We start from the raw sequence: 15,777 nt of genomic DNA, 5'->3' as shown, positions 1-15,777 counted from the left end.
CAATCAGTGATCATATCTGAATATAAGAATCATGTAACCGTGTTCACGAATATTCACAGAAATATAAACAGAGTCTCTACTAATTTCTTTGGAAATCTAATGGTCGCCGGCGTTAAGCTCACAGAAATCGAGGAAATAATCATAAATATTCAATATTCGTACGACTTCGTACATCAACACAGTAGCGTATGGATCAGCAAAATGTTCACAAGAAAACATCTCCATCAAACATACCGCTGAGGTCCCCCGGTGTACAGGCTCTCCGTGTTTAGCGTTACCACATTTCCATGACGTCATTCCACCGACATATTTTCAGGAACCGTGTCAGTCGTGTTAAATCAAAATATAGAGGAAACGCAATCTGATTATTTATTTAGAGCATTTAGTTAATGTGATAGGGCCAGAGTGTGAGAGACTCTTCTCTAAATGGTCACGTTTGGATAAGCGCATATTAATTTCTCAAATAAGAGAAATCGTCAGCGCGATTGTGAAAGAACAATAAAATAAACCATACAATCTACGAGCGATGTTTGAGCAGCATGTGACTGAGTATGCGAATGATGATCTTAGCAAAACAAATCTTTAGCACAATAAGACATCTGAACCGTGATAATTCAGATGCTTCATCTTTTACAAAGATAGTTGACAGAGTAACCTGTAATGATCCCGATTATAAAAAAGTCATTTCTTGATTATTTTAAGATCACCGAAGTCCAACTGAGTCCATTCAAACTATTCCACTTGTATCCTAAAAAATGAAAAAGAATATCAATGTCATAATTGACGAAAATGTTCCAAAGATCTGTGCCCCATGGAAGAAAATAAGATGCCCTCCAGATATTCTCTGACATAACAACGATCCAACTGGTGGTGGTCTCAATGTAGCGCCGGGTATAGTTAATATCACCTTGACGATTTATGTAACTGTAGTCTGTGATGCAGTCGACGGTAGCTACATCACGTCTGGATCACAGACGGGGCAGGCCCAGCAGAAATATGTTCTTTACAGCTTGTCTCCGGAGGTTACCCTTAGTCGTTTGATTGTGTCAATGTCCATTAATCCTGTTTATTTACGATGTCATAATCCTCCGCTGTCACGAATACGTTTTTGTCTAACCGACCACGGCGGTAATTTATGGACACAAGTCGGGAAGAATTGGCTATTAGTTTGTATATGCGTGACAGAATGTGAAACAGCCAACCGTGAAAAAATCCCCAAAATAGTTTGGTCGTTAATTATTTTGGTACTGGTGACGGTGCTATACGGTGGATTTGGGAATCCTAGCTGTGGTCGTATTTTCTCAATGGCGCTTGCCAGTGGAACAACTTGAGCTCTCTCGTGTTCGTCATGTAAACCAACCAAGGTCAATTCCATTTTGCGTTGTAGTGATTTGAAAATGCGTTTTCTACCTCTAATGTATATCTGCCCTCTTCCTGTCGCTGCTGTATCATTTTAAAAAAAATCATCGTTGACCCGCGAGACCATGTTGTTGTAATTGCTCAAACTCAGAGGTAATCTCGTCAATATTTTCCTGGTTCAGTAAATGTATTCTTTTAAAAAAGATTTTAATCGAGACCAATTCGATAACATGCTGCTGGATCGTGTAAACATATTGTAATGAACCGATGTGGGGTTTTCTGATACTGTTCTCTCAGGTGCTTCGCAACCGTCGAATCACTCATTTTTATATATAAGCTCATTATTATATATAAGAACAGATTTATTCCTAATTGAAATTTCTCCAATTAGATGTTATTAAAATTATATGAGCAAAGAAAACTTGTAGGTGGCTCATGGAAGGATCTACAACACAATGCGGGATAAACTGTTGTGGTGATTATTGTTGTGGAAATTTGACAAGTGTTCGCCATGGCAGTCTTGGGCCAAAACTCGGTTTAAATTGTGGAGTTGGTGTCAGAGGGAGAACCAAACTGTGTGTATTTTGTGGAGGTAGAAAAATGTAAGCGTTGAAGAGATATTTTGAAATAAAAAACACTTCTAACGAAATTAAAATAAAGGACGCACTAGATGGTCTCGAGAGATACATTAAAAATAATTTATATTCGAAGAAAGGAAATTTATATATGGACGAAGTTGAAAAAGATATTAGCATTGATGAGTTTAAGAAACTTCCTATATACAGGAATTATGAGGCCAACAGAGCTTGTATTATCTGAAACTGCAAAAAGGAAATATCTATTCGGGCTGTCAGTAATGTAGGTTACATAATGATCGATATTATAATTTGTGGCAGTAAAAATTGAAAAACTATTATTTTCACAATTTTACTTTCAAATGCTTCATGGGGCGCTCATCAGTTATTATATACTTATGAGAGAGTGACGTATGCAAGTTGAAATTGTTTGAATTTGAAACATGAACAGGGGGAGATAATGTTGGCATACCTCTATGTTACTCTGATGTAATGTGTATTGTACTTATGGAAATTGTACATGATCTAAGCACACATTAACTCAAATGACTGCTTCTTTGTGCTAACAAAAATCAGCCCGAATTTGTCTAAAGTACATTATCTTTAACCCATATTAAGATAGGGAAAGCGAATTATGTCCTACTAGACAACACCAGCTTCTGAAAGTGCAATCGATGAATTACCAAATATATAAAATGTTAAAAAAATTTATCTGCTCTTTTTCCAGGAACTAAACAGTTTTTTGAAAGGTGCATATCTGGTGTAAGGCATAGATGTATACTCTATAATAATAATAATAATAATAATAATAATAATAATGATGATGATGATGATGATGATGGTGATGATGATAATGATGATGATGAGAACTTTGTATAGCGCCTAAACTTTAGAAGCTCTAAGCGCTTTGCAACATTAGACAACACCTATAAGATAAAAACATATATAATGATATGATTACAAAAACAAACACCATGAAATTAGAAAACAAAAAACATGCTCAAAATATTTAAGTTAGGAAACATTATTAGGCTTTTAGTTTGTTCTTGCAGTCGAAACAAGTGAGCTTTGAGAGCATTCTTGACTGGGATCACTGTGTCTTTGTGTCTAAGTTCAGTGGGCACTTCATTCCACGTTGTTGAGCCCTGGTATGCAAAAGAACGCTGTCCATATGACTTTGTTTTCATAGTAGGAAGAGGAGCGTAAATATCTTGCTGGTCTGTACACATGAATGAAGTCGGATAGGTATGTTGCACAGAGAACAAATTTTATGTTTGATTCTGGATCAAATGCATAGCCAGTGTAGGGTACAGAGCACCGGGGAGTTGTGCTTTGATCGTGGTACTCTATGCATGATCTGAGCAGCTGTGTTTTAACTTTTTGAAGTTTCTGAAGTAGATATTGAGATGAACCAGACAGAATTGAGTTACAATAGTCCAGTCTTGAAAGTATTAATGAACACACAAGTGTTTTAATGGGATCAACTGAAAGATATTTGCAAATGGAGCTGATGCGTCTCAGCTCAAGATATGCAGTCTTGCATATGTTCATGACATTTTGGTGCAATGTGAGAGTACTGTCGAGAGTAACCCCTAGGTTTCTTACTAACTGTGTGAATTTAATGTTGGTGTTGCTGATATTTATTATTTGAGGTAAAGGATGTGAATGAGAAAGTGTTTGTGTTGTGATCAGGATGGCCATAGTTTTATCATCATTCATTTGCAGCTTGTTACATCATGCCATCCATGATTTCACATCAGAAATGCACCTCTCTACACCTTGGATGGTAGCATCAGCTTCAGTTGAGTGGCTAGATTTGTATATTTGGGTGTCATCAGCGTACAATTGGTGAGACACTGGATGATGATCTATGACACTTGAGATCGGCTGAGTGTATAGAATGAAGAGAACATGTCAATGAACAGACCCCCGTGGAACACCACAACATAGATCAACTGGGCTGGAGTGTATTCCATTTGCAGACACAATGTGTGTCCTGTTGACCAAGTAGGACTTGAACCACAGTAAGGCTGTATCATGAATGCCAAATACATGCTTGAGACGGTGAAGTAATATATCACGGTCTTTTGTGTCAAATGCTGCAGACAGATCAAGGAGGGTGAGGACTGTAATCTGTCCGCTATCCAAAGCAGAGATAATGTCATTAACTACGTTTAGAAGAGAAGTTTCAGTACTGTGGCAAGGGCGATATGCAGATTGTACATTGCTAAAAAGACTGTTTGAATTCATATGAGATAGAAGTTGGGATAAGATTTTTGATATGAATGGGAGATTAGAAACTGGGCGGTAGTTCTTTAAATCGTTATGGTATTGTGTTGGTTTCTTCTTACAATGGCATGTTTAAAAAATAATGGGAATTACCCTGATGAGAGAGAGGTTAGTGAAGGCAATACTGGATATAAGCACTCAAGCAGCAGTGATGCTGGAATTGGATCAAGTTCACATGACTTTGGTATACTCTTCATCACGATTGTACGACGAAATCCATAGAGACAGGTTCAAATGCTGCTAATGATTGCCGCTCAAATTCTGTATCCCAACTGTATGGTGACGACGAGTCAATTGAAATTGTGGTGTCAAGCTTATCTCTAATGGTTTGTACTTTGTCACCTAAGAAATTTGCAAACATGTCCGGAAGGTCGATTTGAGAGACAGTAGTTGGAAGTGGTGTAGATTTGTTCCTTGACAGTATCTTGTCAGTAATCTCGAAGAGCTCTTTGCAGCTGGAACTTTCCATGATCTTAGTAGTATAGTGGGCTGATTTCGCCTCATGGACTATATTTGTGTCATTCTTCTTAGCGGGTTCATATATTTGCTTATGAATAGCGAGTCTTGTGGAAAGCCAAAGCCTCTCAACTTTACGGCGGTCTCTTTTAGCAGTGCGAAGCTAGTCCCTAACACTGCTATACAATGGATAAAACTTTTAAATTGATACTCTGCAGTTGGTAGCTGGGGCATGTTTGTCGAGCACTGAACGCAGGCAGTTCTCGAGTTGTTCTGCTGTATTAGGTAAGCAAGTTGTTAGGTTTGCTTGGATGTCATGTATTAGTTTGGTTCTGTTTATCATACGGAGGCTTCTCTTAGTAGCAGATAAAGGTGGAGGGTTAGGGACTGATACGTCTAGATGGCATTTATGCAGAGGTGATCTGATGCAAGTTTATGGGATACCACGGAAGACCGTAGAATGTTATCATCAGGTCTATGAAGAATCCAGTCTACAATGTGACCATGTTTATGGGTGGGTTGGTTAACTGTTTGAGGTTGAAAACATTAATGGTATCTAGGAGTTTTTATGTGTTTGGGTTTCCGGGACAGTCAAAGTGAAAGTTGAAATCTCCAAGAATAATCAGGTTGTTACCTATCGAATTTCCATACTCCAAGAGATTCGGAAACTGCTCAAAAAGAGAGATTCAGTCAGCTTGTTTTTTTTACTAGGATAAGAAGTAAAAATGGACTGACCTTTGATCCAGTGTGAGTGAGGATTGGACTAGTTCAAACGATGTGATGTCGATATTGAAAGTTGTGGTTAAGACGTTTGATCATAGAGTTCTTTGCGATGGCAGCAATTCCACCTCCGCGAGAGTTACGGGGGAACGACTTGATGAAGTAACCAGTGGGTGTTAGATCCGCGCACTTGGGCTCAACACCTGATGTTTTTAGGTATGATAGATTACGGTCTTTTTATCGACCAAATGAACTGAGACAAAACCGATAATCATTTAGAAAATGTACAGGCTGTTGCTTTGAGCAAACATAGCCAACGCGGAAAATCAGGCTAACACAAAAAGACACCATGGCCAGTAGAATCAACAAATTTATCTACATAATAAATAAAAGAGTTTTTATCAATTGGATCAGATGGAAATGTTTTGATAACCATATATATTCAGTACAGCTTGTCGGAAATCCGGTAACTAACTCAGCTTATTCGGTAAACTTTAATTAAAAAATAAAATTGAACTATATTAGTCAGTAGAAATATTTGCTACACTTTTTTTTTATAGAAGCTTCTGATTCATACTTTGAATGAAAAAAATTAAAAAACTTGTAGGCCAGTTTTGCAGCATGGGGGCTTCGTTTACTCGCTCTTTTTTGTATTTTATATGTATTTAAATTTTTTTCGGGCCTGATTACGATATTGGGCCTTGACGGGGGAGGGGCTTAAGATCGACGCCACCTTTTTTGTCGGCCAAGTCCAACAGAATCACTCATCATTATTATTACAACAACGATTTAATTACAGATCACCGGTCGGTTGACATAAAAGATTTCAGTATACCAGTAATGCAACGTATTTTTGTTTTACTACAGCTAACTGCCGGGATGCCAAAATATGTATGACGCACTGACCTGCCAACAATAATACGCGGCTCACACAAAATCAATAGCAGGTACGATTGTACATGATTAGTGATTTAAAATACTAAATTTCTCTATCTATAAGTGAGTTGATACTGAGAAAATGCGCGTATACTAATAAAGTTTCTGTGTTTATCCTGACAAGATTATCAGTGATCACCGCTGGTATCGTTCGTGTAATTTATTTCAGTTGTATATTCTTAACACAGACGGTATTAATGTGGTTAGAGCATCGAGGACAGACAATCTTTCGATCGACCCGTGGAAAGTTACTTCAGGTTGAAATCTCTTGTCGGATAAATATTTGTCAGCGTTAGTAATAAAAAATTATAATAAATGGAATGGCGGCCACGAAAAACATAAAAAATGAAACATCATTGAAAAGGGTAGTTGTAAAACTTGACCCAAGTCCACGTGCCTGGGTCCCTCTCCGAACCCAATTAAGGGGTGTACGTTTTATCGCGCCCGGAGTTCCCTTTGTGGGTGAGGTGGCGTGTGCATGATCACAAAATTAAAATTCAGCCTGGTCAGCCCTCTGAATCTCTAAAATTTCGTTCTAAAATTTCCTTCTAGCACTTATCGATTCGTCAAAGTGTGTATTCGCGCATAATAAAAAAAAAATGATAAAAAGAAAAATATAACAATTACGCATAAAAGGCTTTCAATAGATATTAAACATCAATCTCTTTGGCGTGGCAAACTCCTTTTGCTATTTTTTCTCCAAGATTTAATAAAAGCCTCAGATTTACATTTGGTAACTAATAAGTCAGCATAGCTGCCGATAAAATTAACATTCGTACAAGGCCAGAATTCTAAAATGAGCCTTGATGGGGTGGGGGGTGAGGGTCCGTATGTATGTATGCATGTATGTATGTATGTATGTATGTATGTATGTATGTATGTATGTATGTATGTATGTTATAACAAGCTTGCTAGCATGTATTTGAGAAAGGGAATGTGAAATGATGGGAAGGTGACAAGTGGTACCTGTCGCCCAAGGTGGGAAACTAGCAGACACAAGTGTTCGAACTGTAAGATTGTAGACAAGTGTTGTCATTGCTCCCAGGATAAAACTAGTTCCCCATCGGTCCCGGACTCCGCCATCCAGAAGATTTATTACCCTAGGAATATAAATAAAAAGATACAGATATAACCTTTCCTTCTACTCCAGGTGTATATTTTGATAAACCGAGTTGATTTTTGAAATTGTTCTTCTCAGCAGCGTTTCTCGGTGTGAGTTAAATGTTCGGTGTGATCCACATAGTCGACACCTTAACAACTAAATAATGACAAACTGAATATTTTCTTCCTCTTGTGTGTTATTTGCATGACACAGTCGGTTACTACTTAGCAAAGAAGAGGTTACACATTAGTACCGCACAATGAATCAAATTGAAAGTCATGACCTGACGACTCAGTATACACGTTAAATTAACTTAAAACGGTTACATATTAATAACGCACAATGAATTAAATTGAAAGTCATCACCTGACGACTCAGTATACACGTTAAATTAACTTAAAACGGTTTGATGATGGCAACGTTTTTATTTTCAGTTAAAATCAGTGACTAGCCGGAGCAGGGTCAAAAGATGTTAAACAGATTGTATTTTGGGGGTTTCGTCCTTTATTGGGACTTCTAGCAATTTATTTCGTCCTTTCTAGGCCTTCATATTTCATACTTTCATACTTTCTCCGTACTTCTATCAACTTATCTACTCCATCCTAATATATCTTGAAGCATGGACAATGCTCAATATTACCCATGGGGAGAAAGCATGTTAAAAGCATGTTAAAAGCAGCTCTTTCTTACTTTAAATATGCTTGCTTTAATAAAACTCTTTTCTGTCAATGACGTACTACCAAAGATCTTCCTATGAATTGTTAAAATAGGTTATTTGCCTCCAATTGTTCCACTTCGTGAGGACAAATTTATTTCATAACTTTATGATTTACATTGGACCTAGTTTTAATTCAATATCTTATTAGAACTGTGACATGGAACGCCTATATCTTTCACTTGATACCATCTGAAAAGTATTTAATTCTGCTGATTTTTTTCAAATATATTCCAATTCTTTTGATCTGTACTTTTTTTTATCGGAGAACTGACGTAAATAATTTCATATTTTTCTTGAATCTCGAGTATATGATTAAATTCTTCTCTTTTTAAGCAAACTCTTTAATGTGGTATATTTAACGCGTTTGTTATTCATTTTCTAAAATACGTATAATACAGTATCTTTGAAGGGCATTCTAATTATTTAAAGTCATTTTTAACGCAATGCTAAATGCCATGCTCATTTGATATTTATAATTAGCCCATGTGTCTAAAAGATCATATTATGGAAACAAAAAGCCTTGTGCAGGTGGTAAAATTGTGTTATGTTACAGGTAGTGCCTGACTGGCACATTTTTTTCCTGCACTGGCGTTTGCTGTGAAGTTCGCCCGGCTCCTGTTTGCTATAAGCTCTCATTCCAACGCAGAATCTGTGACACCAGCTGTATCTGTTGCTTTACAATGTCTCCCTTTCGTCACTGTTGAAGTTGAAATCACTCCTATTAGGTACAGAGCAGAGTCTGTGTCGTCCTACAATCTCTTGGTAATTTTCTTGCAGATTATATTCTATGGACTACTTGCATCTTGCATCATGTTCACGTGTCCGAGCTAGCGCCGCCGTCTCTCTTTGAGGAGTGCCATAAAGCTAGGCAAATATGACATGGCAAAGACGTCAGTGTCGGTTCTTACAGTACATACCAAGGATGTGACGAATGCAGTGGAGATTCAATCCATACAGCAGAATACTGAGGACACAAGCATGATAGATCAGCATTTTATTGCTGATGACAAGTGCATTGTTGTGCCAGACTTGTTTTGTGAATCTGCTTAAGGTGATGACCGCCCTTACAATGCAAGCGTTGATCCCTTATTCAAGTGACGGTTGTCGGTCACTGTAGATCATAGGTAACAAAACATGCTGACTGCCTGCAAGGAAATGCTATAGAGGTGGATCACTGACAGCCGTGCGAATATCTTTCTCTATATGCTCATCATGAGGTAGAACGTGGGGCATGAAATGGAGAGTGAAAAAGGATCGGGAGCGGGCTTTCATTTTGGGCTACTAGTGTTATATCTTCTACGAACATACATTATCAGGATGTGCCACATTTTGAACTTTGATATATATCAAGGTTGTACACTCTTTCATCGGATCTCGTCGAGAGGTAGACGACATACAATTCCGAGTCGAACAAGTATTGAGAAGAAAATACCGAAGAGTATTGGTGCCAGGACACAGGCGTCTTTTCTTCCGCATTTGATATCGAATCTATCAGATGCGAAGCGATCAAAATGTACATTGCCGCGCATGTTACCAGGAAATAAACAGATAAGGCTAATGAGTTTCGGAACGCAGCCAATCTTTGCTGACTGGTTCTAATTCCGTTGTGAAGTAGTAAACCACAATGGTTTATGTTGCTGCATTGTCCTGCACTTAATGCCATTCTACACCTCTAGAACCATTTGTCCACCGAAGTGTTGGAGTATCTTCGAAATGAAACTTACAAACCGCTTGCTAAAATGCTGATCACTGAGATGCTGCAGTATTTGCTGGAGTCATCGTGAAAGCATATATTCAGGTTTAACGTGATGATGCGTGCTCTTTTCAGTGATCACCTCGCCAACCAGTGCATTCCAGGAGGCGACTTAGGTAGTGTGGCTGAGGCCTTTTTTATCTCATCGTAAGTAGCGGGTATGTTTCCTGTGTATGATGGTGTCTGTATAGATTTGCCGTGTATTGATTTATGCTATTTCTTCTTTGCCAACCTAAATTTTAGAACTGCTGAAGTCTTGATTGCGTAACGTCTATGTATTGGTAGGGTAGGATTAAGCAATGATCTGGCCAGCGATATTAGCTTAAAGTTAATACACTAGATGCCTTTCACCATCCTTGAGCTACACCACTAACAGAAAAATTATAGTAATGTCAAATATCATGTTGATTTCATGTTTAATATTGTATAGTGAAGTTAAATACCATGCTATTTTGATATTAACTGGATAAAGGCCATACCTTATTCTCTTAACGTGTTCGGGTACAATTTTGAGTCAGTTCAAGTACCCTTCTACCGTTCGTGTTGCAGTCCTTGCATATGTTCTAGGTCATTACCTTCCTGAATTTGTCTGGTGTTCCCTGTACCCTATCAATTCTTTCAAAGATGTCCACTTAGAGGAGTATCTTGATTTCACTTTCTGCTTGATATCGACCCCTCTCTTTATTCGGGCTTTTTGGAGAGATTCCCAGAAATTTCCATTCATGACCGGGTTATAAATTTCATTTTGGTTTCAGCTATGTTATGGCATACATATATTTTAATGGGGCAAATAGTATTCCTCCAATAATCATATTGTTCCATCAACAAATAGGTAAGATTTTCTAAGCGTTATTGTTTTATTGCTCAACAGACATAAGCACCGCCTACAGTTTCATTTCCTTTGTTAATAAGTGTGGTTGTTGGGCATTCAGTAACTAAATAAGGTCTTACCTGAAGTCGCGTACTTTTTCTGTGTAAAGATGAATTGAAATATGTGCTCAGTTTCTCATCTTTTTACGTGTTAGTACATATAATTCCAACCATGTTATCCATTCTAACCAAATATGTTCAGACCGTTTCTCATAACAATGATACGGATGGCTACTTCTTCGTCGTGATCTTTTTAACATAGTCAAAGCGGTGCTAGTTATTGATCTTCCAAAACATGTTCATTGACTCTCACATACACCCAGCACATGGATCATGCATTCCCGCTTTTCGGATTAATGTTTCCTTGCATTTTTCACTTGTTCGAAAATGTATGCATCCATTATAGTTCAATTTCGGAGTTTTGGACGATCTTTCTCGTTTGACTTTTAATGGCCAATCGTACTAATAGGAAACACAAGACTTCTTGTAACTCCATATTATGATATAACGCTTTTTGTATTTGATTATGTAGCATTACATTTTTTATCAGTTAATTTGTTGGCTTTGTGTAATAGCCTACCTATAAACATGGGGAACCAGATGAGTCCTCTTGCTTACGCCTCTGAACAACATGTATGCCATGTGTGAACTTGCAAGGGATTAAGTTCCACCCAGCATAACTATGCGAGCCATCGATGCACATAAACCCCTCCATCATTGCAAGGTCAATATTCTACTTAGGAAAGATTAATGCCTTTTGCTTTAAATTAAAGAAATATACTCTCAAAGATTTTGCTTTTTATGTGACATTGGTTGAGGCGTATAAGATCAAAGGTAATAAATCTTTATATTTAGTACCGTGTGGGTGGGTGGTGGTAATTCCATTGCAGGTATATTATGCACAGTGCATTCACGTTTTCCAGGTAATATATTGTAAATGTCATGCTATTCACCTTAATACTATTACAATATGTTGTAGGAAAGTTAATTGGAATTATCAGCAGGATAACACGAATGCACTGGAAACGGGTTATTTGCACACTCCTTGCCAAACATATACTAGTGTAAAAGATGATAATTTTAACAGTGAAAAAGCAAAGATGACGGTTGTTCAGAAGGACCACAAATCGTCCCTGAAGATTAGTAGTACTGGCAACAATCTGAAAAGGATTGTGAATTACAATCATAAACAATCCAATAAAACTTGAATATCAGGTTGCCATCAGTGAGAACAGAGGATGGGAAACAGCAAGATCATACGTGTATATATTGAATACCTTGTGATTTGAATGTATTATTTAATCCCACTCTTCAACGTCAAGTTTAGGAAAATTATATTTACCTGTACAGGGCCGGTCTGCCTCCAAGAATGTTGGTCTTAAAGGACTTTCTCTTCTCCAGGACAGACCAAGCGAAGGCGAAAAGAACCTGGATCATAGAACAGTTAGGGTCATTTGGTATTCCTTGGGTACATGACAAGTTTGTGAAACCTTCAAGTTTGTACATGCTTATCGCAGCTAATGAAATGATCGTTCTCTCCACTCCTTACACTAGATATTTTATCAAAGCTTTGCTCAATACATTTTACAGCAATAATATGTTAAAGACTTAGAGGGTCAACATTCTTTTTTGCAATAGGCTATTCACAAACTGAGGCGCATAAAATAGTGGGTGACCAAGTCAGTATACTAGAGTGTTTCACCCTCTAATCTTCCAGTATATCTGATTTACATTAAAATTGTTTATGATGTTGTTTGGGTTTTCTTGAAACAAAAAAGACATGCATATTGGACTTTGGATAATGCTGGGGTCAATGTCCTTCCTCACTCTCCCAATTATAAACTTTACAATTCGAAATAGATAACTTTTATAACAGTTGTGCACCATTGCTGCTATTGTCTTTACTGAATATATATATATATATATATATATATATATATATATATATATATATATATATATATATATATATATATATATATATATATATATATATATATATATATATATATATATATATTGTTGTTGTTGTTGTTCTAGGGTTTAAAGCCATTTTTCAGCACAAGATAGGTTATACATGGCGTCCAGTATAACTGGTGGAGGAAGAACCCTGGAAAAACCAGGGAAGAACCACCGACCCACGAGACGTTACTGGCAGACTTTTCCACGTACCCACGCTAGCCGGGCCTTGGACTCGAACCCACGCAGACAGAGGTGGGATGGCAGTGATCCGGAACGGTGAGCGCTTTAGACCACTCGGCCACTTGGGGCCCCATATATATATATATATATATATATATATATATATATATATATATATATATATATATATATATATATATATATATATATATGTATGTGTGTGTGTGTGTGTGTGTGTGTGTGTGTGAGTTTGCTCTTGAATAAATTTTGGAATATTGTGGATTCTGTCAATAGCGATTGAATTCAAGTTATAACACTTTAAATATGGACCGAATAATTCAGGACACAAGGTAGTAGTATTATTGATTTTCACGTCATGATCATAAGATTAAATATCTGATTTGTTAGCATGCTTAGCAGTCAAGTCGAGGTGAGAATACATGCGGTCAATCATTAAGTTGTGCCTATCCCACAGAAGAGTTACTATGAGAAGTTGATGACTGAACGAGAAAATAAAAAACAAATATGCATTATTTAGTTTCCCTCGTAGAAATATGTGATAATATTTCTATTTGATAACGTTGATTATATGTACTACACACCCCTGTGTCTATCTCTCTTTCTTCTTTTGAAGCAACTTAAAAGCTAATTACAATCGTAATTTGTTATGGGCTAAATGTTCAAAATGAACTAAGATTTGATGAGAGGTCAAAGTGTACCGGGAGGCGTGGGATTATAATTTGGTTGTGAATTATGATTTTTAATTTTTATGCGTATGCACAACAAATGTTGAGTGCAATTAATGTGCAAAACTAGAGGTGTAGTACAATCATATATGTTCTGATGGGTTTGATATTGCATATAACTCTTTTGGAAGAAAGGGTCAAACTATGCAACCACACCTTCGCCCTCTCTTTCTCTCAGTCACACCCTTACCCAGTACATGTCGACTGTTCCTTTGATAAGTAACCCATTATCATCAGGTAAAAAATAAAATTCTCATCTAAGCATTTGTCTTTTTCACTGAATAGACAAAATACATGTATCTTATGTAGTTACTTACCGCGGGGATGAGAAACCACTGAATATTCTTCGTATAGAAGTCAAATCCATCATTATATTGCATCTGTCTGTTCTGGCAAATCTCCGACACCATTTTCATCTAGGTATGCCAACGAACTCAAAACGGTATACTGATACCAATGAAGGTGCTGTCGTTTCTTGAAGATAATATTTTATTCTACTTTCGATAGACAGTCACTCCTGAGTAAGAAAACACCATCAATTACTGTTAGGTCATTATTTCACAGGACGGAAACGATGACGAATTGTACCTATTGCAATCCAAAAATATTATAAAATCACGATAGAGTAAATTATACATAAGGGTGTCTCAGGAGAGGTAAAAATTTGAATTTGCAATAGCACCACGCTCCACACTTCATTGGTGACTGCTCTTTTAACACCACCTATCACATAATATTAGCATGACACTCATGACTTACAATCTCCAACAAGAAGCTTTTAGCGAAAGTAAATATAAATACATTTAGATAACCCTTATCATGGTGTTCTAGATGCAACATACGATCTATAAATATACAGAGGACGCTTACATTAATGTATTACTGTGCGCAATGTCATTACACTATCGATTGTGAAATATAAATACGCTAATAGTGACAACCGTTTGTTCTAGTTTCAGTTTAATGAATAAAGTCTGAGACAGATTTGCTAATTTACCCTTTCCAAACCAGCAGTTCTTACCCATCTAAGGGTTGCCTTAGAGTGCCCATATGTACGCTTCTACTGTGCACTTAGTTTGACTGGATTTTGGAGGTCAAAACTTTGCCTAATGGTGGGAACCTCGTGGATGTGAATAGTGCCAGCATAAGGTAGGAGCACGGTCTTCGTTCACAACTTGTCTGCGGGAAATTTATTTAGTTCATCCGTGGTCAAATTTGGGTAAATCTGAATAGATCTTGTTAACATGCTCAATGTCCACGAGTGTTTCTTAGGTATTTTGGTCAATGTAGCAAAGCTAAAAAGAATCTAAACATGTCATAGTTAAGATTTTCTTAGTACAACTTAAGTGCATCAAGTCTGCCAGAGTGAAAATGAGCTGGAGCAGAGTTGTCCTCGGATCGTCCTAATTTAGCAAAGAACAGATTTAGGAAAGCCATTGACCATGTACACTTGTGAAACGATACTGATATAATTACACTATTTATCAAACAAACGGATTACTATGACCTTATGTAACATGAACGGAACCATACTGTAGTAGCAAATACAGATTTGTTGGTCTGTGAAATATTTTAAAATGTATATGCCAATGACTCTCTTTTTTATGATATGCTATGAATTACTGGATATTCTGAGAGAAACCTTCAACCTTCTTGATATTCCATGGAGTAAAGATAGATCGTAAGTTTTCACTGGCCATCAGTATACACAGATAACGTCATAACCATGACATTCGAAATTAGTTTTAGATGCTTACGTAGTACAAAGGTAAATATGACCGTTTCCGGTTAAAGACGACTCGAGTTCAAATCCAACAAGATGGAAATTATTGCTTCCTTAATTTGCTATATAAAAAATTAAAAGACATACGACCTAATGAAAAAGAATGAAATTATATATTTCTTTTATCAGTTCATAATTACTGATTTAGACGAATAATTATGATTCGTGCTCTTACTGAGGCCGAAGTCAGGCTAGTATTGGAGATTTTGTAATAAAACAACGCGATTCTTCATTATTGTCTGGCAGACAGAAACTCGCTTTTCGCCACGCCTATATTCATGTAACCTCTTAGTTGACCTTTCCCGAAGATTAAGAATTTTAGAAATGA

The 15,777-nt window shown here is 37.0% G+C and overlaps 1 protein-coding gene across 1 annotated transcript in view; it reads right to left on the bottom strand.

The window, feature by feature from the left end:
• The window catches only part of LOC149806809 (uncharacterized), a 34,739-nt gene extending 20,346 nt beyond the window's left edge, over nucleotides 1-14,393 (bottom strand). Inside the window, exons 1-3 of the mRNA XM_089958019.1 lie at nucleotides 13,984-14,393; nucleotides 12,121-12,206; nucleotides 7,302-7,435 (exon numbers count right to left, since the gene is read on the bottom strand). Coding sequence (XP_089814145.1) covers nucleotides 7,302-7,435; nucleotides 12,121-12,206; nucleotides 13,984-14,082 — 319 coding nt within the window. The 5' untranslated portion in view covers nucleotides 14,083-14,393. The remainder of the gene's footprint in view (nucleotides 1-7,301; nucleotides 7,436-12,120; nucleotides 12,207-13,983) is intronic.
• Between the last annotated feature and the right edge of the window lie 1,384 nt (nucleotides 14,394-15,777).

Source organism: Sinohyriopsis cumingii, chromosome 1, assembly GCF_028554795.1.
Source record: "Sinohyriopsis cumingii isolate HCF-2022 chromosome 1, ASM2855479v2, whole genome shotgun sequence".
NCBI lineage: Eukaryota > Metazoa > Mollusca > Bivalvia > Unionida > Unionidae > Sinohyriopsis > Sinohyriopsis cumingii.
Note: the sequence above shows the minus strand (reverse complement) of the source record. Positions and strands in the feature narration are given on the sequence as shown.